The following is a 23,386-nucleotide window of genomic DNA, read 5'->3' as shown; positions in this document are numbered from 1 at the left end:
ATATTTTTAGTCTTGCAAGTTCTGCCTTAGCTCTTGCAGCGAACGGCATATACTGTTCATCCGGCATGCCTGCACTTTATAACATCGTACTTTTTGCCAACGTATACACAGGTTAAAGGATATCAATACAGCGACAATGTGGGGCGCTTAGTGGATTGAGACTCACCTGCCGATATTTTCGGAAGTTACTCTAGCTGAAGCTGTAAAGGCGTATGCATCGAAACCGGCAAGCATAACGCCTTTGGTGTGGCGTCTTACAAACCTGCGCCCCCATAATTAATCGCGCAGTATCTCACGAGCATGCTCGTGGGTCCCGCGTTTCCCGCCGATTCTGTCAACGCCAGTTACAAGCGCGGTACTGCACTGTTCTGAAGAGGTTGTTGCTAATTATACAAACTGTTGACTCCGCTCGTAGGAATAGCCTCCGAGATTATCGAGGGTCTCGGAGGCCTCGGTTAACAGACGGCAGAAAGAGCCACGGCACTCTGCGAGTGTTTCGCACGTTCAGCTGATGTGCAAGGAGACGTGCCACTCGTGTACCATTTGACGTCACTTCCTGCGCACGGAGGCAGTGCGTGTCAGCCGAAGACACCATAAGGCAATCGATGGCAGTCAGGACAGCCTTAGACTTAAGTCAGTCATGAAATGAGCAGCAAAACATGATCAATGAGTTAGGCAGGCAGAGCAGTATTGTGGGTCTAAAAATTAACATGCACAAAACCAAAGTAATGTTCCATAGTTCAGGAAAGTAAAAACAGCGCTAAATTCTACACAGACCACACAGAAAGACGGACAGGACGGGCGCTGACAGGACAGCGCCCGTCCTGTCCGTCTTTCTGTGTGGTCTGTGTAGAATTTAGCGCTGTTTTTACTTTCCTGAACACAATGTCACACCAACTAGCCCATCAAAAGGTACTGTTAAATGTTCAACAGCCTAGCAAGGGAACAACAGTTCACAAATGGTAGCGAGGGGCTGGAGGTAGTAAGGAAATACGTAGTGACCACAGATCCAAATCACGAGAGAGAAACGACTAGAACAAGAATGGTGTGGAGATGGAGAGCATTTGGCAGGTCCTCTCAGATCATGAATGGCAGTTTACAACATCTGTAGCTTAATGGTACTCACCTATTGGGCACAAATGTGGAGGATAACGAAAAGGCTTAAGTTAAGGATAATGCAGTGAGGTATGGAAAGGAAAATGATAGGATGATACGAATGATATGGAACCCTCACAAACTAAAAGACATTAGCAAGACTGGAAGTGTTAAAAAAAAATCAGTATCGCCACGATTTTCGCCAACTTCCGCCCATCCTCCATTGCAACTATGTTATGCCACCATTTACAATCTTTGAAATATTGTGTTACACATGCTCATTATCGACTCTCGTGTACCAGTTATATTATTCCCCACGTCTACAAGGTATTACCTCATTCCTTCTTATTATGCTCGAACTAATTCGAGGCTTGGAATATGCTCCCTGGCTCATTCTGCTCCTTAAACGAATTTATCGATGCAAAGGCCGCTTATATTCGCTTATTTGGTGTTTTCTTGCTTGTTTGAGCGGTGGCTCAGTGGTTATGGTGCTCGGCCTGAAAGACGCGGTGGCCGAATTTCGATGGGGGCCAAATTCTGGAGGCCCGTGTGGTGGAAATTTCCGGATCCCTTCACTACGCTGTCCCCCACAGCCTTTGGGACGCCCCATAAACCGAACCAATCTTGCTTCTTTGATTGTACAGTACACTTATCCTGCACTTTCCCTGTAGTACACCTGCTATAGCTACGAATGAAGCTGCAGTACAGTCAAAATGGGCAACGCAGTGAGTGGATCCCAAGAGAAGGGGACAGGAGTGGGGGGGCTCTCTCAGCATGGCTTCTGCCTCTGGACTGCTTTTAGGATATACCACCTCCGTTGTTCTTTAGAGCATATGGTTTGACCAGTTCTACTCCATCTGTGGGGATAGAGATCGTTCGTCTCCTGACAGAGCTTGCTGCTATCCTGTCAAACCACCCTACTCTGCTGCACATTCCATAATGCCGAGTTGTGTTGGGTTCACTGGTGCATAAGCGTCTCAGGCTATCATGCGCCAAGCTCAAGGTATGGAGAAATTGTTTTGTGCAGAATTTTATAACAAAGTGGTGGTGTAAAGGGCCTAAAATGTTATTTCGTACTACCTAGTTGATAAAGGACAAACATTTTAGAAACGGAAGCTTTACACGTCAGGTAACCTCCACCCTTGGCTCCCAACTACTCAGATAAAGACCTCAGCCTCCTTCCCAGGACTGAGAAAGTGGTTGAGGCGTATCACTACACACAGAGAAGCACAGGGTCAGAAAATTACAATAATTGCTCCCTGAAAAACATAAAAACATATGGCATACCGACAAGTGCATCTTCGCCTAAAATCAATGCTGGAAGAAAAGGAATGCGTTGTTTGTAAAATGTAGTAAAATATTTTTTCCTCAGTGAATCAAGTTTTGTACATGAGAACAATATGTGGTTTACTCATCATCTCTACATTCATCATCTCATCATCTACAAGATCATCTCTACACTTTTCACAAACAGGTTTGTCTTCTTTCATAAGTATGTTGTGTTGTGTTGGGTTTAGTGGCGGATAGGCATCTAAGGCTATCATGCGCCAAACACAAGGTGTAGGAAAATTGTTTTGTGCAGGATTTTATAAAAAGTGCAAAACAATGGCGGTGTAAAGGGCCTGGAAAAGCTATTTCATACCACCTAGTGAAGATACAGGGAAAAAAAATGTTTGAAATGGCTAATGGTAAAAATGTTAAAAGAAGGTCCGGTAACCTTGTTGGGCAAGGATTTTGACGCTCCCAGCCAATGACACCTTTTTCACAGGAATGAGAAAGTGGCAAAGACAACCTAGGCACTGGGCTATGATGCGCATTCTGTCACTTCTCTTGGGGGTATGTGTCAACACTGTCTGCTAGAGTAGAATACTACTTTTCCCTTGGCTTTTCTTTTGAGCATGGCAATAAAATATGGTTTAGCTTGTCTCCGCAAAGAGGTTTGTCTTGATTCGTCAGTAAGAAGTTATGTGTCAGGTGTGTGTGTGTCCCATGTGGAGACAACATAAAATTACTTCCTGGTGTGTACAGGTCTTCCATTCCCCGGGGAGAGGCTTTACAAAATGCAGCTTGTTTATTTTATTATGCCACGTTGTCTGCCATTTAGCCTTCAAATTACTATGTACTAATTTCATGCAGTCTCTACGGGGCATGTTGCATCTACTCCAATATGGCTCCGCACCCAGCAGAATTTCATCTTATGTCCCTGTCTTGTGACTTTTTCTGCATTGTGTATTCAGTTCCCTACTAACGGTTCGACTGCATTTCTGGAATGCAGTACTGCGTGAAGGCCAAGTGAATTCGTGTAGATTATGCTGTTTTCAGTGCTATTGTTTATTATCCTGCTTACATTCGGCAGTGCACAGTTTGGCAGCCTAGCTATTTCTTCCTCGAGTCACCGTACTTGTGACACAGTGTGACATGCAGTGGCACAGCCCCTACCGGCCCGGCAGAGGTGTGGGTGCAGGGCGGGGTCCAGGGCCAGGTTGGCCACCATCTGGGCCACCAGGCTGTGCAGGGCCCCGTGGGCCGGGCGCTCGAGCAGCAGCCGCTGCAGCAGGGGCAGCACGGCCAGCTCCTCGACCAGCAGGCGGCGGTGCTCGGGCAGCGCCGTGTGGCTCAGCAGGGCCTGCAGGCACAGCACCTCCGCCTGGCCCCCCGGGGGACGCCCCCACCGCACACGGTCCTCCTCCCCCTCCTGCGGCAACAGCGCTCATCACAGCTGGCTGTGCTACGGTGGTAGCACCAAGGTTAGAAAGGTTGTCCCATCTTCATTCCTGAGTAAAACACATGACAAGGCAACACCCAAGTGCAACACTGGGTGAAAAGGGATGTGGTCATTGTAGAATTGGGTAAAACATTTTTTCCCCTTGGTTTTCTGAGTTCAATGCGTGAGCATAAAATGTGGTTTACTGCAAGCTCAAGCAAGGAGTTGTGCGAAGGCACCCATGTGTATCCATCCAATGCGAGGCTGGCATAAAAACTGCTCCTGGTGTCTGAGTGACCTTCCCAAGGTGGGCACTGCGGAGTGCAGTTTGTTGTTTACTCCATTATCCCATGCATTTGTCTTTCAATTTACAGAGCATTAACATCTTTGTTCCCTTCTTGATGGTAACAGCGCAAAAGCAACACACTGTTTACCTCCTTTATTTAATCACTCCGAGCTCGCGCAGCACGTACGTCAGCTCTCTCATTACCACCTATCCTGGCGGCATGGTTTGGGATCTTCTCATTCTAGATTTGGGGATTATTTTGGCTACGAAATTCATTTCTATGCTCAACATACACCCCTGAGGATTCTCCTGAACCAAGTTCCTCAAAAGGGCACACGTGAAATGAACAGTCAGACAGGAAATAATCACCACCCTGCACCGGACATCTAGGTCTTCTAGGGTGCACGAATCCCAAGCCTCTAGGAATGTGTTGTAAGCCTTCTTCACATCAAACATGGCTAAACTTTCAAGGTGAACAAGGTGGTCACTTGTCGAGCATGCTTTTTTAAGCTCACACTGATGATGAGATTCTAGGGCAAAGGTTATCTTTGAGCTGGTAAGGACTACAGGCTGGTGGCTTTTCAGGTTTCAATAACCGCTTTTCAAGCCTCTGGTATTTTTCCTAGTACCCTTATTTTGTCAAAAAATTGCAAAAGTGTTTCTACAAAGGGTTCAGGTACATTTCATAATGAATTTCGTCTGTTTACCAGCAGTCACTACTCTATGAATTTCCTGAAGTGAATTACTAAAACGTTTGTTGGTGCTACCACTTGAAGGAAGCCTTTAGTTTTAAGAAATCACTTCTGCAGTGTGAAGAACTGGAAACCTACAACAGGAGCAGCTGCCATTCAGTTTGCAAACAACCTCCTCCCACTGGGCTCACCTGTTTGAAAATTACCAGGAGTGCCTGGGATTTAAAACACGCAAAAGTTTCATTTTCTTGTTTTTCAGCTAGCTTCCATTCTTACATCGTACACCACTGCTGTGGATCAGGGGGGGATAGCTGGTCGCACAGTGCCAGAGAAAAAAGTTGTCAAGATTTTCTCAAAATATTCTGTCTGGACTAGCTTCAATTTTTAAGAAAGCCCAGTAAGCTAAATGCAGCTTCCAGTGTTGCGGCCTGACTGAGGATGACTAGCTGAATATGCTAAGCAGGTGGTTGCCTCCGCATGGATCATCACAACTAAAAGATAACCTTGAACAAACAAGTATTACTAATATCAGTCTGGCCTCTCGTGTCGTTCCCCAAGTACCAGTGTCGTTCCCGGCGTCTCTGGCTCACTCCCAATGCAATGGGAGTAGCCTGGTTTCACTTGACGAGCTGTGACACCACTTTGCATCTGTGTGCACAAAAAGGCAGTGATGATTTCTCACAGTCCCCTACAATATCTTATCCGTGTCTTCCTTAATTCCACAGAAGCCAAACTGGGTTCTACACTCTCGTCTTGCAATGAAAGAGAAATCGACAGATTCCAAGCATGGCAGCCATTTTAAGGCTGAAAACTTCACACGATTCTGCTGCATCTGCAAGAATGATACTGCATTGTCTGATTTTGATTCTAACGAGGCAACAGCGCACCTGTCTGGCACAAGACATCTGCTCACAGGAAAATTAAAAAAAAGGTAATAAGATACTTGTAAACACTGTAGAATGCCCTGGTTTTACAAGGAGCTATTTCAGAAGATGATTTAGGACCAGTCGGAAGAGCGCTTTGGGCTGAGTGTCAATCCAAGGTCGGAGCCCTGATTTATGCTGATCCTTTTCGGCCCAGATGGAAATAAATCTTGCCCATATGATGTCAAGACACTCAGCAAACCAAAAACGTCATTCATGACATCAGTGCGGTGCGTAAACCAGCTCTAGGAATGACAGGCAAGAAGTGGAAAATGAAATTTGCGCAAGTTTTTAATATTTTTTCTTTAAAGGGTCAGTCTACTCACCGAGATGAGTTTGGTTTGGTTTGGTTTATGGGATTTAACGTCCCAAAGCGACTGAGGCTATGAGAGACGCCGTAGTGAAGGGCTCCGGAAATTTCGACCACCTGGGGTTCTTTAACGTGCACTGACATCGCACAGTACACGGGCCTCTAGAATTTCTCCTCCAAAGAAATTCCAGCCGCCGCGGCCGGGATCGAACCCGCGTCTTTCGGGTCAGCAGCCGAGCACCATAACCGCTGAGCCACTGTGGCGGCTCACCGAGATGAGTGTATAAATAATGGCATATTCTGGTAGTTGGCCCCCTATAACATCAATAACGAGGGATCTGCGCCCAGTTTAGGCAGGAATTTATATTTTATTTCGGTGTTAAAAGTCGCGTAAAAATGCATGGTGGCGACCCCAAACGTTCATTTTGTTCAAGAAAGTGGTAGTCTTTTTTTGTAGAAGCATAAGTGAATATACTACGTACCATTTGTATGCCACAATATCAGAGAAACGCATGTTTTGTTCTAGTAAGCTGTAGAAGGCGTACCGCTCGCATTTTCTGTAAATCACATGAATATTTATAGTTACACGTACGCAAAACGCAGGCACATTCCCACTTTTAGTTCAGCGTATGCTAGCAGAGACGCAAAAATAAACTCAGCCTATAGTGGCGCCATCTGGTTGTCAGGACGGGAACCATTGCTGTAAACAAACAGACTCTCCACTTAAGCCTGGGAGCGGCAGAATCGTCACTGTAATTATTAAAATAAAGCAAATTTATCTCTTATATGTTTTGTTATAGGCGAGATGAGACGAAGCGAAAGATAGGCGCCCCATTTATGGCCAGTGAACGCACTGAAAAAGGCAGCAACAACGAGAATTCAGTCCGAAGCGAGAGGTCCGGCTTCGACGGGCGCCGCCATGTTTGTCGCCGCGCGGCGGAAATCTAGATGGTTGCCAGATGAGACTACCATCTCATACAGATGTGTTCCCACATTAATAAATTCTATTTTAAAACGTTCTACCGCACTCCTTGGCACCACAGCTGGCTAAACGGTAATTTGAGTAAAGAGCTATCGGTTGCCGCAAAGAAAATATGGTCGATAAAATTCAGTAGACTGACCCTTTAAGAGATATTACATTGTCAATACAACTTACAACCTTTCTGTGTTTAAGCCGCCGCGGTGGCTCAGCGGTTATGGTACTCGGCTGCTGACCCGAAAGACGCGGGTTCGATCCCGGCCGCGGCGGCTGGAATTTCTTTGGAGGAGAAATTCTAGAGGCCCGTGTACTGTGCGATGTCAGTGCACGTTAAAGAACCCCAGGTGGTCGAAATTTCCGGAGCCCTCCACTACGGCGTCTCTCATAGCCTCAGTCGCTTTGGGACGTTAAACCCCATAAACCAAACCAAACCAAACCTTTCTGTGTTTGCTGATTTTTTTCTACAACATTCACACCAGGTATTGTTTCAGTCACACAGCAACCAGCGCTTACAGAGCACCTATCAGGCCAACAAATACTTAAGGCTATGCCAGGCAAACAAGATTTCACAAATGGTTCATGTCCAAGAAAAGAACTGTCTCATCCCCTCACTGGATGATGAGAGGCAGAATCTACCTCTGCGCACAACAGAAGGTCTCCACACAGTGACATGATAACTGCTAATTCTGCAGGTGCACTTACAATGGCAGTCCAAATAGTCTGAGGCAAACTGGCTTACATGGTGGGCATCAAAGTACTGCAGTTTTGTCTGCAGTGCATTTTTTGTGAAGAAGGTGATGCAGGACTCGGGTGCCGTCTCTGGTAGTCTTGAAAGAACAGTTCTCAAGCAGTCTTGAAGGCTATCCTGCAAAACACAAGCAAGACTGGAAAAATAAAGATTGAAATACAACACAAAAATGCACCGGACATGTGCAGGCAGTGGCCATGCGCATGGCTGACACTTCTTTTGCACAATTAGAGAAACTGATGTTGTTCCACTTCACACTGGCAGTGGTATTGCCCATGCAGCATATCTTCTACAGCCGTGAAAATGGCATAACACTCGGCAGCAGAAACTAATGCGCATTCTGGTGGTCTTATTATTTTTCATTTTTTCTTGAATTACTGCACTTCCAACATGATTTTCTGTTTTTGAGCCAGCAGTGTAAAATTCAGTGCCGGTGTCATAATTTTCTTGCAGTGCAAAGAATTCTTGTAGCATGTGCTCATGTGGCGTGTCCATTTTGTGCAAATGTGTGAGCTCCCCTACCGAAGGGAGGCTGGTGGCAAATATTCATATCTTTGTACAATATTTGGTACGGCATTATCTTCAAAGCGCAGGATGTGGTTTAGTGCTGAATAATCTTTTAGATAGGCACTTGGTGACAACGGGGCGACAGAGATGTTTAGGAAGAGAATGGGTTTTTATGATGTATGAGCATGTAAGCGTGATTCTTCGATCTAGAGCAGGCTCATTAGTGTCAGCGTAAAGGTTGGCTACCGGGGATGTTCTGTATGCTCCAGTTGATAGGTGCAGACCAAGGTTATGAACAGGGTCTAATCTTCTTAAGTAGGGTGCTCTTGCTGAGCCATATACGGCGCACCCGCAGTCAAGCTTGGAGCGCCCCAGAGAGCGCTAGATTTGCAACAGGCATGCTCTGTCGCACCCCACCTTTTCACGAGAGCACTTTTAAGACACTGAGGGCTTGGGAAGCTTTCTTTTTAAGGTTGTTAACATGTGGTAGAAATGTGACTTTCTCGTCAGAAGTGACGCCTAAAAATCTGTGCTCCTGATTAATTGGTAGTGCGGTATTCTTCAGGCATAGATTGGGACCGACCTGCAGGCCTCGTCGCAATGGGAACAGAACAGCTACTGTTTCTTTGAGGAGAGTCCCTTTCTCTCAGCCCCAGCAGCCAGTTTATTCGGTGTCTCCCACAGGCAGACATGCCGGAGGAAGTGCACGCTGTCATCTGCACACCATGGAGTTCATTTTCACTACACCCCTGGGGTTCTCTTGTGTGAAAGTCAAGGAGAGAGTTTCTCCCAGAGTGAATGTGCGGTTAGCCAGGCATCCTGCCGCTCTGCTAGGCCACGGCACGTGGTATCATAGGCCTTCTCCAGGTCGAGGAAGACCCCGATACAGCCCCGTACTGGTACAGTACGGGGCTGTGCACTCTTTTTTGAGGGCAATCATTTCTTTGGGAAGGGGGAGCAATAAAACCATAAAATATGTTTATTGTTTGTCCACGGTGCCAGCTGCCCACCATGGAGCCCAACAAGGGGACGGGACAGGAACTTGCAAGCAAGTCCTGCCCACGCCAGCTGTACACCCCAACTATAACCCAATATGACTCCACTCAGGGCAGTTGGTCACACAAGGTTAACCCTCACCAAGAAGTGAGAAAGGAGATAGGACAGTGAAAGACGGATGGGAGGACAGGAAAAGGCGACTGCCGATTTCCCCCGGTCGGGTCAGGCCGGAGCCAAACTATGCCAATGGCTAAGGAGCCAAACTATATGCAGTGGAAAATTTTAAATTCTGCAAAAACAATCAGCTGGAGATATTGAATAATGCTTCATAATCATCATTGGTGAAAACACATCAAAAAACCCTTTGGTCACAAGACAGGAAAGGCGACAAACTGTCTTCTTACTCAGAATGAACCAGCTGTGCATAACATTCTTTAGTCACAAGACAAGAAAGGTGACAAACTGCCTTCTAATCGAAAGTGAACCAATCGGTGCACAACATCAGTAGTTCAAGACACAAGAAAGATGTCCAACCGTCTTCCAACTCAAACTGAACCAATCTCTGTATAACATCAGTTGATCACAATATACGAAAGGTGTCAATCTGTCTTTTAACTCAGGTTGAACCACCTGTGCATAACATTATTTAAAGACAAGAGAGAAGAGGTGCCAAACTGTCTTCTGAATCAGAGTGAACCACCTGTGCATAACATTATTTAGAGACAAGATAGGAAAGGTGTCAACCTGTCTTTTAACTCAGGTTGAACCACCTGTGCATAACATTATTTAAAGACAAGAGAGAAGAGGTGCCAAACTGTCTTCTGAATCAGAGTGAACCACCTGTGCATAACATTATTTAGAGACAAGATAGGAAAGGTGTCAATCTGTCTTTTAACTCGGGTTGAGCCACCTGTGCATAACATTATTTAAAGACAAGAGAGAAGAGGTGCCAAACTGTCTTCTGAATCAGAGTGAACCACCTATACATAACATTATTTAGAGACAAGATAGGAAAGGTGTCAATCTGTCTTTTAACTCAGGTTGAACCACCTGTGCATAACATTATTTAAAGACAAGAGAGAAGAGGTGCCAAACTGTCTTCTGAATCAGAGTGAACCACCTGTCCATAACATTATTTAGAGACAAGATAGGAAAGGTGTCAATCTGTCTTTTAACTCAGGTTGAACCACCTGCGCATAACATTATTTAAAGACAAGAGAGAAGAGGTGCCAAACTGTCTTCTGAATCAGAGTGAACCACCTGTCCATAACATTATTTAGAGACAAGATAGGAAAGGTGTCAATCTGTCTTTTAACTCAGGTTGAACCACCTGTGCATAACATTATTTAAAGACAAGAGAGAAGAGGTGCCAAACTGTCTTCTGAATCAGAGTGAACCACCTGTGCATAACATTATTTAGAGACAAGAGAGGAAAGGTGTCAATCTGTCTTTTAACTCGGGTTGAACCACCTGTGCATAACATTATTTAAAGACAAGAGAGAAGAGGTGCCAAACTGTCTTCTGAATCAGAGTGAACCACCTGTGCATAACATTATTTAGAGACAAGATAAGAAAGGTGTCAATCTGTCTTTTAACTCAGGTTGAACCACCTGTGCATAACATTATTTAAAGACAAGAGAGAAGAGGTGCCAAACTGTCTTCTGAATCAGAGTGAACCACCTGTCCATAACATTATTCAGAGACAAGATAGGAAAGGTGTCAATCTGTCTTTTAACTCGGGTTGAACCACCTGTGCATAACATTATTTAAAGACAAGAGAGAAGAGGTGCCAAACTGTCTTCTGAATCAGAGTGAACCACCTGTGCATAACATTATTTAGAGACAATATACGAAAGGTGTCAATCTGTCTTTTAACTCAGGTTGAACCACCTGCGCATAACATTATTTAAAGACAAGAGAGAAGAGGTGCCAAACTGTCTTCTGAATCAGAGTGAACCACCTGTCCATAACATTATTTAGAGACAAGATAGGAAAGGTGTCAATCTGTCTTTTAACTCAGGTTGAACCACCTGTGCATAACATTATTTAAAGACAAGAGAGAAGAGGTGCCAAACTGTCTTCTGAATCAGAGTGAACCACCTGTGCATAACATTATTTAGAGACAAGATAGGAAAGGTGTCAATCTGTCTTTTAACTCGGGTTGAACCACCTGTGCATAACATTATTTAAAGACAAGAGAGAAGAGGTGCCAAACTGTCTTCTGAATCAGAGTGAACCACCTGTGCATAACATTATTTAGAGACAAGATAGGAAAGGTGTCAATCTGTCTTTTAACTCGGGTTGAACCACCTGTGCATAACATTATTTAAAGACAAGAGAGAAGAGGTGCCAAACTGTCTTCTGAATCAGAGTGAACCACCTGTGCATAACATTATTTAGAGACAAGATAGGAAAGGTGTCAATCTGTCTTTTAACTCGGGTTGAACCACCTGTGCATAACATTATTTAAAGACAAGAGAGAAGAGGTGCCAAACTGTCTTCTGAATCAGAGTGAACCACCTGTGCATAACATTATTTAGAGACAAGATAGGAAAGGTGTCAATCTGTCTTTTAACTCAGGTTGAACCACCTGTGCATAACATTATTTAAAGACAAGAGAGAAGAGGTGCCAAACTGTCTTCTGAATCAGAGTGAACCACCTGTGCATAACATTATTTAGAGACAAGATAGGAAAGGTGTCAATCTGTCTTTTAACTCAGGTTGAACCACCTGTGCATAACATTATTTAAAGACAAGAGAGAAGAGGTGCCAAACTGTCTTCTGAATCAGAGTGAACCACCTGTGCATAACATTATTTAGAGACAAGATAGGAAAGGTGTCAATCTGTCTTTTAACTCGGGTTGAACCACCTGTGCATAACATTATTTAAAGACAAGAGAGAAGAGGTGCCAAACTGTCTTCTGAATCAGAGTGAACCACCTGTCCATAACATTATTTAGAGACAAGATAGGAAAGGTGTCAATCTGTCTTTGAACTCGGGTTGAACCACCTGTGCATAACATTATTTAAAGACAAGAGAGAAGAGGTGCCAAACTGTCTTCTGAATCAGAGTGAACCACCTGTGCATAACATTATTTAGAGACAAGATAGGAAAGGTGTCAATCTGTCTTTTAACTCGGGTTGAACCACCTGTGCATAACATTATTTAAAGACAACAGAGAAGAGGTGCCAAACTGTCTTCTGAATCAGAGTGAACCACCTGTCCATAACATTATTTAGAGACAAGATAGGAAAGGTGTCAATCTTTCTTTTAACTCGGGTTGAACCACCTGTGCATAACATTATTTAAAGACAAGAGAGAAGAGGTGCCAAACTGTCTTCTGAATCAGAGTGAACCACCTGTGCATAACATTATTTAGAGACAAGATAGGAAAGGTGTCAATCTGTCTTTTAACTCAGGTTGAACCACCTGTGCATAACATTATTTAAAGACAAGAGAGAAGAGGTGCCAAACTGTCTTCTGAATCAGAGTGAACCACCTGTCCATAACATTATTTAGAGACAAGATAGGAAAGGTGTCAATCTGTCTTTTAACTCAGGTTGAACCACCTGTGCATAACATTATTTAAAGACAAGAGAGAAGAGGTGCCAAACTGTCTTCTGAATCAGAGTGAACCACCTGTGCATAACATTATTTAGAGACAAGATAGGAAAGGTGTCAATCTGTCTTTTAACTCGGGTTGAACCACCTGTGCATAACATTATTTAAAGACAAGAGAGAAGAGGTGCCAAACTGTCTTCTGAATCAGAGTGAACCACCTGTCCATAACATTATTTAGAGACAAGATAGGAAAGGTGTCAATCTGTCTTTTAACTCGGGTTGAACCACCTGTGCATAACATTATTTAAAGACAAGAGAGAAGAGGTGCCAAACTGTCTTCTGAATCAGAGTGAACCACTTGTGCATAACATTATTTAGAGACAAGATAGGAAAGGTGTCAATCTGTCTTTTAACTCAGGTTGAACCACCTGTGCATAACATTATTTAAAGACAAGAGAGAAGAGGTGCCAAACTGTCTTCTGAATCAGAGTGAACCACCTGTCCATAACATTATTTAGAGACAATATACGAAAGGTGTCAATCTGTCTTTTAACTCAGGTTGAACCACCTGCGCATAACATTATTTAAAGACAAGAGAGAAGAGGTGCCAAACTGTCTTCTGAATCAGGGTGAACCACCTGTCCATAACATTATTTAGAGACAAGATAGGAAAGGTGTCAATCTGTCTTTTAACTCAGGTTGAACCACCTGTGCATAACATTATTTAAAGACGAGAGAAGAGGTGCCAAACTGTCTTCTGAATCAGAGTGAACCACCTGTGCATAACATTATTTAGAGACAAGATAGGAAAGGTGTCAATCTGTCTTTTAACTCGGGTTGAACCACCTATGCATAACATTACTTAAAGACAAGAGAGAAGAGGTGCCAAACTGTCTTCTGAATCAGAGTGAACCACCTGTGCATAACATTTAGAGACAAGATAGGAAAGGTGTCAATCTGTCTTTTAACTCAGGTTGAACCACCTGTGCATAACATTATTTAAAGACAAGAGAGAAGAGGTGCCAAACTGTCTTCTGAATCAGAGTGAACCACCTGTGCATAACATTATTTAGAGACAATATACGAAAGGTGTCAATCTGTCTTTTAAATCAGGTTGAACCACCTGCGCATAACATTATTTAAAGACAAGAGAGAAGAGGTGCCAAACTGTCTTCTGAATCAGAGTGAACCACCTGTCCATAACATTATTTAGAGACAAGATAGGAAAGGTGTCAATCTGTCTTTTAACTCAGGTTGAACCACCTGTGCATAACATTATTTAAAGACAAGAGGCGCCAAACTGTCTTCTGAATCAGAGTGAACCACCTGTGCATAACATTATTTAGAGACAAGATAGGAAAGGTGTCAATCTGTCTTTTAACTCGGGTTGAACCACCTGTGCATAACATTATTTAAAGACAAGAGAGAAGAGGTGCCAAACTGTCTTCTGAATCAGAGTGAACCACCTGTGCATAACATTATTTAGAGACAAGATAGGAAAGGTGTCAATCTGTCTTTTAACTCGGGTTGAACCACCTGTGCATAACATTATTTAAAGACAAGAGAGAAGAGGTGTCAAACTGTCTTCTGAATCAGAGTGAACCACCTGTGCATAACATTATTTAGAGACAAGATAGGAAAGGTGTCAATCTGTCTTTTAACTCGGGTTGAACCACCTGTGCATAACATTATTTAAAGACAAGAGAGAAGAGGTGCCAAACTGTCTTCTGAATCAGAGTGAACCACCTGTCCATAACATTATTTAGAGACAAGATAGGAAAGGTGTCAATCTGTCTTTTAACTCGGGTTGAACCACCTGTGCATAACATTATTTATAGACAAGAGAGAAGAGGTGCCAAACTGTCTTCTGAATCAGAGTGAACCACCTGTGCATAACATTATTTAGAGACAATATACGAAAGGTGTCAATCTGTCTTTTAACTCAGGTTGAACCACCTGTGCATAACATTATTTAAAGACAAGAGAGAAGAGGTGCCAAACTGTCTTCTGAATCAGAGTGAACCACCTGTCCATAACATTATTTAGAGACAAGATACGAAAGGTGTCAATCTGTCTTTTAACTCAGGTTGAACCACCTGTGCATAACATTATTTAAAGACAAGAGAGAAGAGGTGCCAAACTGTCTTCTGAATCAGAGTGAACCACCTGTGCATAACATTATTTAGAGACAAGATAGGAAAGGTGTCAATCTGTCTTTTAACTCGGGTTGAACCACCTGTGCATAACATTATTTAAAGACAAGAGAGAAGAGGTGCCAAACTGTCTTCTGAATCAGAGTGAACCACCTGTGCATAACATTATTTAGAGACAAGATAGGAAAGGTGTCAATCTGTCTTTTAACTCGGGTTGAACCACCTGTGCATAACATTATTTAAAGACAAGAGAGAAGAGGTGCCAAACTGTCTTCTGAATCAGAGTGAACCACCTGTGCATAACATTCTTTAGAGACAAGATAGGAAAGGTGTCAATCTGTCTTTTAACTCGGGTTGAACCACCTGTGCATAACATTATTTAAAGACAAGAGAGAAGAGGTGCCAAACTGTCTTCTGAATCAGAGTGAACCACCTGTGCATAACATTATTTAGAGACAAGATAGGAAAGGTGTCAATCTGTCTTTTAACTCGGGTTGAACCACCTGTGCATAACATTATTTAAAGACAAGAGAGAAGAGGTGCCAAACTGTCTTCTGAATCAGAGTGAACCACCTGTGCATAACATTATTTAGAGACAAGATAGGAAAGGTGTCAATCTGTCTTTTAACTCAGGTTGAACCACCTGTGCATAACATTATTTAAAGACAAGAGAGAAGAGGTGCCAAACTGTCTTCTGAATCAGAGTGAACCACCTGTGCATAACATTATTTAGAGACAATATACGAAAGGTGTCAATCTGTCTTTTAACTCGGGTTGAACCACCTGTGCATAACATTATTTAAAGACAAGAGAGAAGAGGTGCCAAACTGTCTTCTGAATCAGAGTGAACCACCTGTCCATAACATTATTTAGAGACAAGATAGGAAAGGTGTCAATCTGTCTTTTAACTCGGGTTGAACCACCTGTGCATAACATTATTTAAAGACAAGAGAGAAGAGGTGCCAAACTGTCTTCTGAATCAGAGTGAACCACCTGTCCATAACATTATTTAGAGACAAGATAGGAAAGGTGTCAATCTGTCTTTTAACTCGGGTTGAACCACCTGTGCATAACATTATTTAAAGACAAGAGAGAAGAGGTGCCAAACTGTCTTCTGAATCAGAGTGAACCACCTGTCCATAACATTATTTAGAGACAAGATAGGAAAGGTGTCAACCTGTCTTCTAATTCATGGTGCACCACCTGTGCATAACATTATTTAAAGACAACAAAGGAGAGGTGCCAAACAGTCTCCTGAATCAGAGTGAACCACCTGTGCATAACATTATTTAGAGACAAGATAGGAAAGGTGTCAACCTGTCTTCTAATTCATGGTGCACCACCTGTGCATAACATTATTTAAAGACAACAAAGGAGAGGTGCCAAACAGTCTCCTGAATCAGAGTGAACCACCTGTGCATAACATTATTTAGAGACAAGATAGGAAAAGTGTCAACCTGTCTTCTAATTCATGGTGCACCACCTGTGCATAACATTATTTAAAGACAACAAAGGAGGGGTGCCAAACAGTCTCCTGAATCAGAGTGAACCACCTGTGCATAACATTATTTAGAGACAAGATAGGAAAGGTGTCAACCTGTCTTCTAATTCATGGTGAACCACCTGTGCATAACATTATTTAAAGACAACAAAGGAGAGGTGCCAAACTGTCTCCTCAATCAGAGTGAACCACCTGTGCATAACATTTATAGACAAGATAGGAAAGGTGTCAACCTGTCTTCTAATTCATGGTGCACCACCTGTGCATAACATTATTTAAAGACAACAAAGGAGAGGTGCCAAACAGTCTCCTGAATCAGAGAACCACCTGTGCATAACAATATTTAGAGACAAGATAGGAAAGGTGTCAACCTGTCTTCTAATTCATGGTGCACCACCTGTGCATAACATTATTTAAAGACAACAAAGGAGAGGTGCCAAACAGTCTCCTGAATCAGAGTGAACCACCTGTGCATAACATTATTTAAAGACAACAAAGGAGAGGTGCCAAACTTTCTCCTGAATCAGAGTGAACCACCTGTCCATAACATTATTTAGAGACAATATACGAAAGGTGTCAATCTGTCTTTTAACTCAGGTTGAACCACCTGCGCATAACATTATTTAAAGACAAGAGAGAAGAGGTGCCAAACTGTCTTCTGAATCAGAGTGAACCACCTGTCCATAACATTATTTACAGACAAGATAGGAAAGGTGTCAATCTGTCTTTTAACTCAGGTTGAACCACCTGTGCATAACATTATTTAAAGACAAGAGAGAAGAGGTGCCAAAATGTCTTCTGAGTCAGAGTGAACCACCTGTGCATAACATTATTTAGAGACAAGATAGGAAAGGTGTCAATCTGTCTTTTAACTCGGGTTGAACCACCTGTGCATAACATTATTTAAAGACAAGAGAGAAGAGGTGCCAAACTGTCTTCTGAATCAGAGTGAACCAGCTGTCCATAACATTATTTAGAGACAAGATAGGAAAGGTGTCAATCTGTCTTTTAACTCAGGTTGAACCACCTGTGCATAACATTATTTAAAGACAAGAGAGAAGAGGTGCCAAACTGTCTTCTGAATCAGAGTGAACCACCTGTGCATAACATTATTTAGAGACAAGATAGGAAAGGTGTCAATCTGTCTTTTAACTCGGGTTGAACCACGTGTGCATAACATTATTTAAAGACAAGAGAGAAGAGGTGCCAAACTGTCTTCTGAATCAGAGTGAACCACCTGTGCATAACATTATTTAGAGACAAGATAGGAAAGGTGTCAATCTGTCTTTTAACTCGGGTTGAACCACGTGTGCATAACATTATTTAAAGACAAGAGAGAAGAGGTGCCAAACTGTCTTCTGAATCAGAGTGAACCACCTGTGCATAACATTATTTAGAGACAAGATAGGAAAGGTGTCAATCTGTCTTTTAACTCGGGTTGAACCACGTGTGCATAACATTATTTAAAGACTAGAGAGAAGAGGTGCCAAACTGTCTTCTGAATCAGAGTGAACCACCTGTGCATAACATTATTTAGAGACAAGATAGGAAAGGTGTCAATCTGTCTTTTAACTCAGGTTGAACCACCTGTGCATAACATTATTTAAAGACAAGAGAGAAGAGGTGCCAAACTGTCTTCTGAATCAGAGTGAACCACCTGTCCATAACATTATTTAGAGACAAGATAGGAAAGGTGTCAATCTGTCTTTTAACTCGGGTTGAACCACGTGTGCATAACATTATTTAAAGACAAGAGAGAAGAGGTGCCAAACTGTCTTCTGAATCAGAGTGAACCACCTGTGCATAACATTATTTAGAGACAAGATAGGAAAGGTGTCAATCTGTCTTTTAACTCGGGTTGAACCACCTGTGCATAACATTATTTAAAGACAAGAGAGAAGAGGTGCCAAACTGTCTTCTGAATCAGAGTGAACCACCTGTGCATAACATTATTTAGAGACAAGATAGGAAAGGTGTCAATCTGTCTTTTAACTCAGGTTGAACCACCTGTGCATAACATTATTTAAAGACAAGAGAGAAGAGGTGCCAAACTGTCTTCTGAATCAGAGTGAACCACCTGTCCATAACATTATTTAGAGACAAGATAGGAAAGGTGTCAATCTGTCTTTTAACTCGGGTTGAACCACCTGTGCAGAACATTATTTAAAGACAAGAGAGAAGAGGTGCCAAACTGTCTTCTGAATCAGAGTGAACCACCTGTGCATAACATTATTTAGAGACAAGATAGGAAAGGTGTCAATCTGTCTTTTAACTCAGGTTGAACCACCTGTGCATAACATTATTTAAAGACAAGAGAGAAGAGGTGCCAAACTGTCTTCTGAATCAGAGTGAACCACCTGTCCATAACATTATTTAGAGACAAGATAGGAAAGGTGTCAATCTGTCTTTTAACTCAGGTTGAACCACCTGTGCATAACATTATTTAAAGACGAGAGAAGAGGTGCCAAACTGTCTTCTGAATCAGAGTGAACCACCTGTGCATAACATTATTTAGAGACAAGATAGGAAAGGTGTCAATCTGTCTTTTAACTCGGGTTGAACCACCTGTGCATAACATTATTTAAAGACAAGAGAGAAGAGGTGCCAAACTGTCTTCTGAATCAGAGTCAACCACCTGTCCATAACATTATTTAGAGACAAGATAGGAAAGGTGTCAATCTGTCTTTTAACTCAGGTTGAACCACCTGTGCATAACATTATTTAAAGACAAGAGAGAAGAGGTGCCAAACTGTCTTCTGAATCAGAGTGAACCACCTGTCCATAACATTATTTAGAGACAAGATAGGAAAGGTGTCAATCTGTCTTTTAACTCAGGTTGAACCACCTGTGCATAACATTATTTAAAGACAAGAGAGAAGAGGTGCCAAACTGTCTTCTGAATCAGAGTGAACCACCTGTGCATAACATTATTTAGAGACAAGATAGGAAAGGTGTCAATCTGTCTTTTAACTCAGGTTGAACCACCTGTGCATAACATTATTTAAAGACAAGAGAGAAGAGGTGCCAAACTGTCTTCTGAATCAGAGTGAACCACCTGTGCATAACATTATTTAGAGACAAGATAGGAAAGGTGTCAATCTGTCTTTTAACTCGGGTTGAACCACCTGTGCATAACATTATTTAAAGACAAGACAGAAGAGGTGCCAAACTGTCTTCTGAATCAGAGTGAACACCCTGTCCATAACATTATTTAGAGACAAGATAGGAAAGGTGTCAATCTGTCTTTTAACTCGGGTTGAACCACCTGTGCATAACATTATTTAAAGACAAGAGAGAAGAGGTGCCAAACTGTCTTCTGAATCAGAGTGAACCACCTGTCCATAACATTATTTAGAGACAAGATAGGAAAGGTGTCAATCTGTCTTTTAACTCAGGTTGAACCACCTGTGCATAACATTATTTAAAGACAAGAGAGAAGAGGTGCCAAACTGTCTTCTGAATCAGAGTGAACCACCTGTCCATAACATTATTTAGAGACAAGATAGGAAAGGTGTCAATCTGTCTTTTAACTCAGGTTGAACCACCTGTGCATAACATTATTTAAAGACAAGAGAGAAGAGGTACCAAACTGTCTTCTGAATCAGAGTGAACCACCTGTGCATAACATTATTTAGAGACAAGATAGGAAAGGTGTCAATCTGTCTTTTAACTCAGGTTGAACCACCTGTGCATAACATTATTTAAAGACAAGAGAGAAGAGGTGCCAAACTGTCTTCTGAATCAGAGTGAACCACCTGTGCATAACATTATTTAGAGACAAGATAGGAAAGGTGTCAATCTGTCTTTTAACTCGGGTTGAACCACCTGTGCATAACATTATTTAAAGACAAGAGAGAAGAGGTGCCAAACTGTCTTCTGAATCAGAGTGAACCACCTGTCCATAACATTATTTAGAGACAAGATAGGAAAGGTGTCAATCTGTCTTTTAACTCAGGTTGAACCACCTGTGCATAACATTATTTAAAGACGAGAGAAGAGGTGCCAAACTGTCTTCTGAATCAGAGTGAACCACCTGTGCATAACATTATTTAGAGACAAGATAGGAAAGGTGTCAATCTGTCTTTTAACTCGGGTTGAACCACCTGTGCATAACATTATTTAAAGACAAGAGAGAAGAGGTGCCAAACTGTCTTCTGAATCAGAGTCAACCACCTGTCCATAACATTATTTAGAGACAAGATAGGAAAGGTGTCAATCTGTCTTTTAACTCAGGTTGAACCACCTGTGCATAACATTATTTAAAGACAAGAGAGAAGAGGTGCCAAACTGTCTTCTGAATCAGAGTGAACCACCTGTCCATAACATTATTTAGAGACAAGATAGGAAAGGTGTCAATCTGTCTTTTAACTCAGGTTGAACCACCTGTGCATAACATTATTTAAAGACAAGAGAGAAGAGGTGCCAAACTGTCTTCTGAATCAGAGTGAACCACCTGTGCATAACATTATTTAGAGACAAGATAGGAAAGGTGTCAATCTGTCTTTTAACTCAGGTTGAACCACCTGTGCATAACATTATTTAAAGACAAGAGAGAAGAGGTGCCAAACTGTCTTCTGAATCAGAGTGAACCACCTGTGCATAACATTATTTAGAGACAAGATAGGAAAGGTGTCAATCTGTCTTTTAACTCGGGTTGAACCACCTGTGCATAACATTATTTAAAGACAAGACAGAAGAGGTGCCAAACTGTCTTCTGAATCAGAGTGAACACCCTGTCCATAACATTATTTAGAGACAAGATAGGAAAGGTGTCAATCTGTCTTTTAACTCGGGTTGAACCACCTGTGCATAACATTATTTAAAGACAAGAGAGAAGAGGTGCCAAACTGTCTTCTGAATCAGAGTGAACCACCTGTCCATAACATTATTTAGAGACAAGATAGGAAAGGTGTCAATCTGTCTTTTAACTCAGGTTGAACCACCTGTGCATAACATTATTTAAAGACAAGAGAGAAGAGGTGCCAAACTGTCTTCTGAATCAGAGTGAACCACCTGTCCATAACATTATTTAGAGACAAGATAGGAAAGGTGTCAATCTGTCTTTTAACTCAGGTTGAACCACCTGTGCATAACATTATTTAAAGACAAGAGAGAAGAGGTGCCAAACTGTCTTCTGAATCAGAGTGAACCACCTGTGCATAACATTATTTAGAGACAAGATAGGAAAGGTGTCAATCTGTCTTTTAACTCAGGTTGAACCACCTGTGCATAACATTATTTAAAGACAAGAGAGAAGAGGTGCCAAACTGTCTTCTGAATCAGAGTGAACCACCTGTGCATAACATTATTTAGAGACAAGATAGGAAAGGTGTCAATCTGTCTTTTAACTCGGGTTGAACCACCTGTGCATAACATTATTTAAAGACAAGAGAGAAGAGGTGCCAAACTGTCTTCTGAATCAGAGTGAACACCCTGTCCATAACATTATTTAGAGACAAGATAGGAAAGGTGTCAATCTGTCTTTTAACTCGGGTTGAACCACCTGTGCATAACATTATTTAAAGACAAGAGAAGAGGTGCCAAACTGTCTTCTGAATCAGAGTGAACCACCTGTGCATAACATTATTTAGAGACAAGATAGGAAAGGTGTCAATCTGTCTTTTAACTCAGGTTGAACCACCTGTGCATAACATTATTTAAAGACAAGAGAGAAGAGGTGCCAAACTGTCTTCTGAATCAGAGTGAACCACCTGTGCATAACATTATTTAGAGACAAGATAGGAAAGGTGTCAATCTGTCTTTTAACTCAGGTTGAACCACCTGTGCATAACATTATTTAAAGACAAGAGAGAAGAGGTGCCAAACTGTCTTCTGAATCAGAGTGAACCACCTGTGCATAACATTATTTAGAGACAAAATAGGAAAGGTGTCAATCTGTCTTTTAACTCAGGTTGAACCACCTGTGCATAACATTATTTAAAGACAAGAGAGAAGAGGTACCAAACTGTCTTCTGAATCAGAGTGAACCACCTGTCCATAACATTATTTAGAGACAATATACGAAAGGTGTCAATCTGTCTTAACTCAGGTTGAACCACCTGCGCATAACATTATTTAAAGACAAGAGAGAAGAGGTGCCAAACTGTCTTCTGAATCAGAGTGAACCACCTGTCCATAACATTATTTAGAGACAAGATAGGAAAGGTGTCAATCTGTCTTTTAACTCAGGTTGAACCACCTGTGCATAACATTATTTAAAGACAAGAGAGAAGAGGTGCCAAACTGTCTTCTGAATCAGAGTGAACCACCTGTGCATAACATTATTTAGAGACAAGATAGGAAAGGTGTCAATCTGTCTTTTAACTCGGGTTGAACCACCTGTGCATAACATTATTTAAAGGCAAGAGAGAAGAGGTGCCAAACTGTCTTCTGAATCAGAGTTAACCACCTGTGCATAACATTATTTAGAGACAAGATAGGAAAGGTGTCAATCTGTCTTTTAACTCAGGTTGAACCACCTGTGCATAACATTATTTAAAGACAAGAGAGAAGAGGTGCCAAACTGTCTTCTGAATCAGAGTGAACCACCTGTCCATAACATTATTTAGAGACAATATACGAAAGGTGTCAATCTGTCTTTTAACTCAGGTTGAACCACCTGCGCATAACATTATTTAAAGACAAGAGAGAAGAGGTGCCAAACTGTCTTCTGAATCAGAGTGAACCACCTGTCCATAACATTATTTAGAGACAAGATAGGAAAGGTGTCAATCTGTCTTTTAACTCAGGTTGAACCACCTGTGCATAACATTATTTAAAGACAAGAGAGAAGAGGTGCCAAACTGTCTTCTGAATCAGAGTGAACCACCTGTGCATAACATTATTTAGAGACAAGATAGGAAAGGTGTCAATCTGTCTTTTAACTCGGGTTGAACCACCTGTGCATAACATTATTTAAAGACAAGAGAG

General features: G+C 42.0%; 1 protein-coding gene across 9 annotated transcripts in view; it reads right to left on the bottom strand.

Moving 5' to 3' along the window:
- The window catches only part of LOC149349136 (protein SERAC1-like), a 229,782-nt gene that overhangs the window by 43,762 nt on the left and 162,634 nt on the right, over window positions 1-23,386 (bottom strand). For 8 of the 9 annotated variants that reach the window (XM_089578093.1, XM_089578098.1, XM_089578092.1 and 5 more), the window contains 2 exons: window positions 7,729-7,854; window positions 3,535-3,790 (listed from right to left, as the gene is read on the bottom strand). In XM_089578093.1, the coding sequence (XP_089434219.1) occupies window positions 3,535-3,790; window positions 7,729-7,854 (382 nt within the window). The remainder of the gene's footprint in view (window positions 1-3,534; window positions 3,791-7,728; window positions 7,855-23,386) is intronic. The other variant, XM_089578091.1, reaches the window with a different exon arrangement.

The sequence above is a fragment of the Amblyomma mixtum genome, chromosome 3, assembly GCF_055824585.1.
Source record: "Amblyomma mixtum isolate Tamu chromosome 3, ASM5582458v1, whole genome shotgun sequence".
NCBI lineage: Eukaryota > Metazoa > Arthropoda > Arachnida > Ixodida > Ixodidae > Amblyomma > Amblyomma mixtum.
Note: the sequence above shows the minus strand (reverse complement) of the source record. Positions and strands in the feature narration are given on the sequence as shown.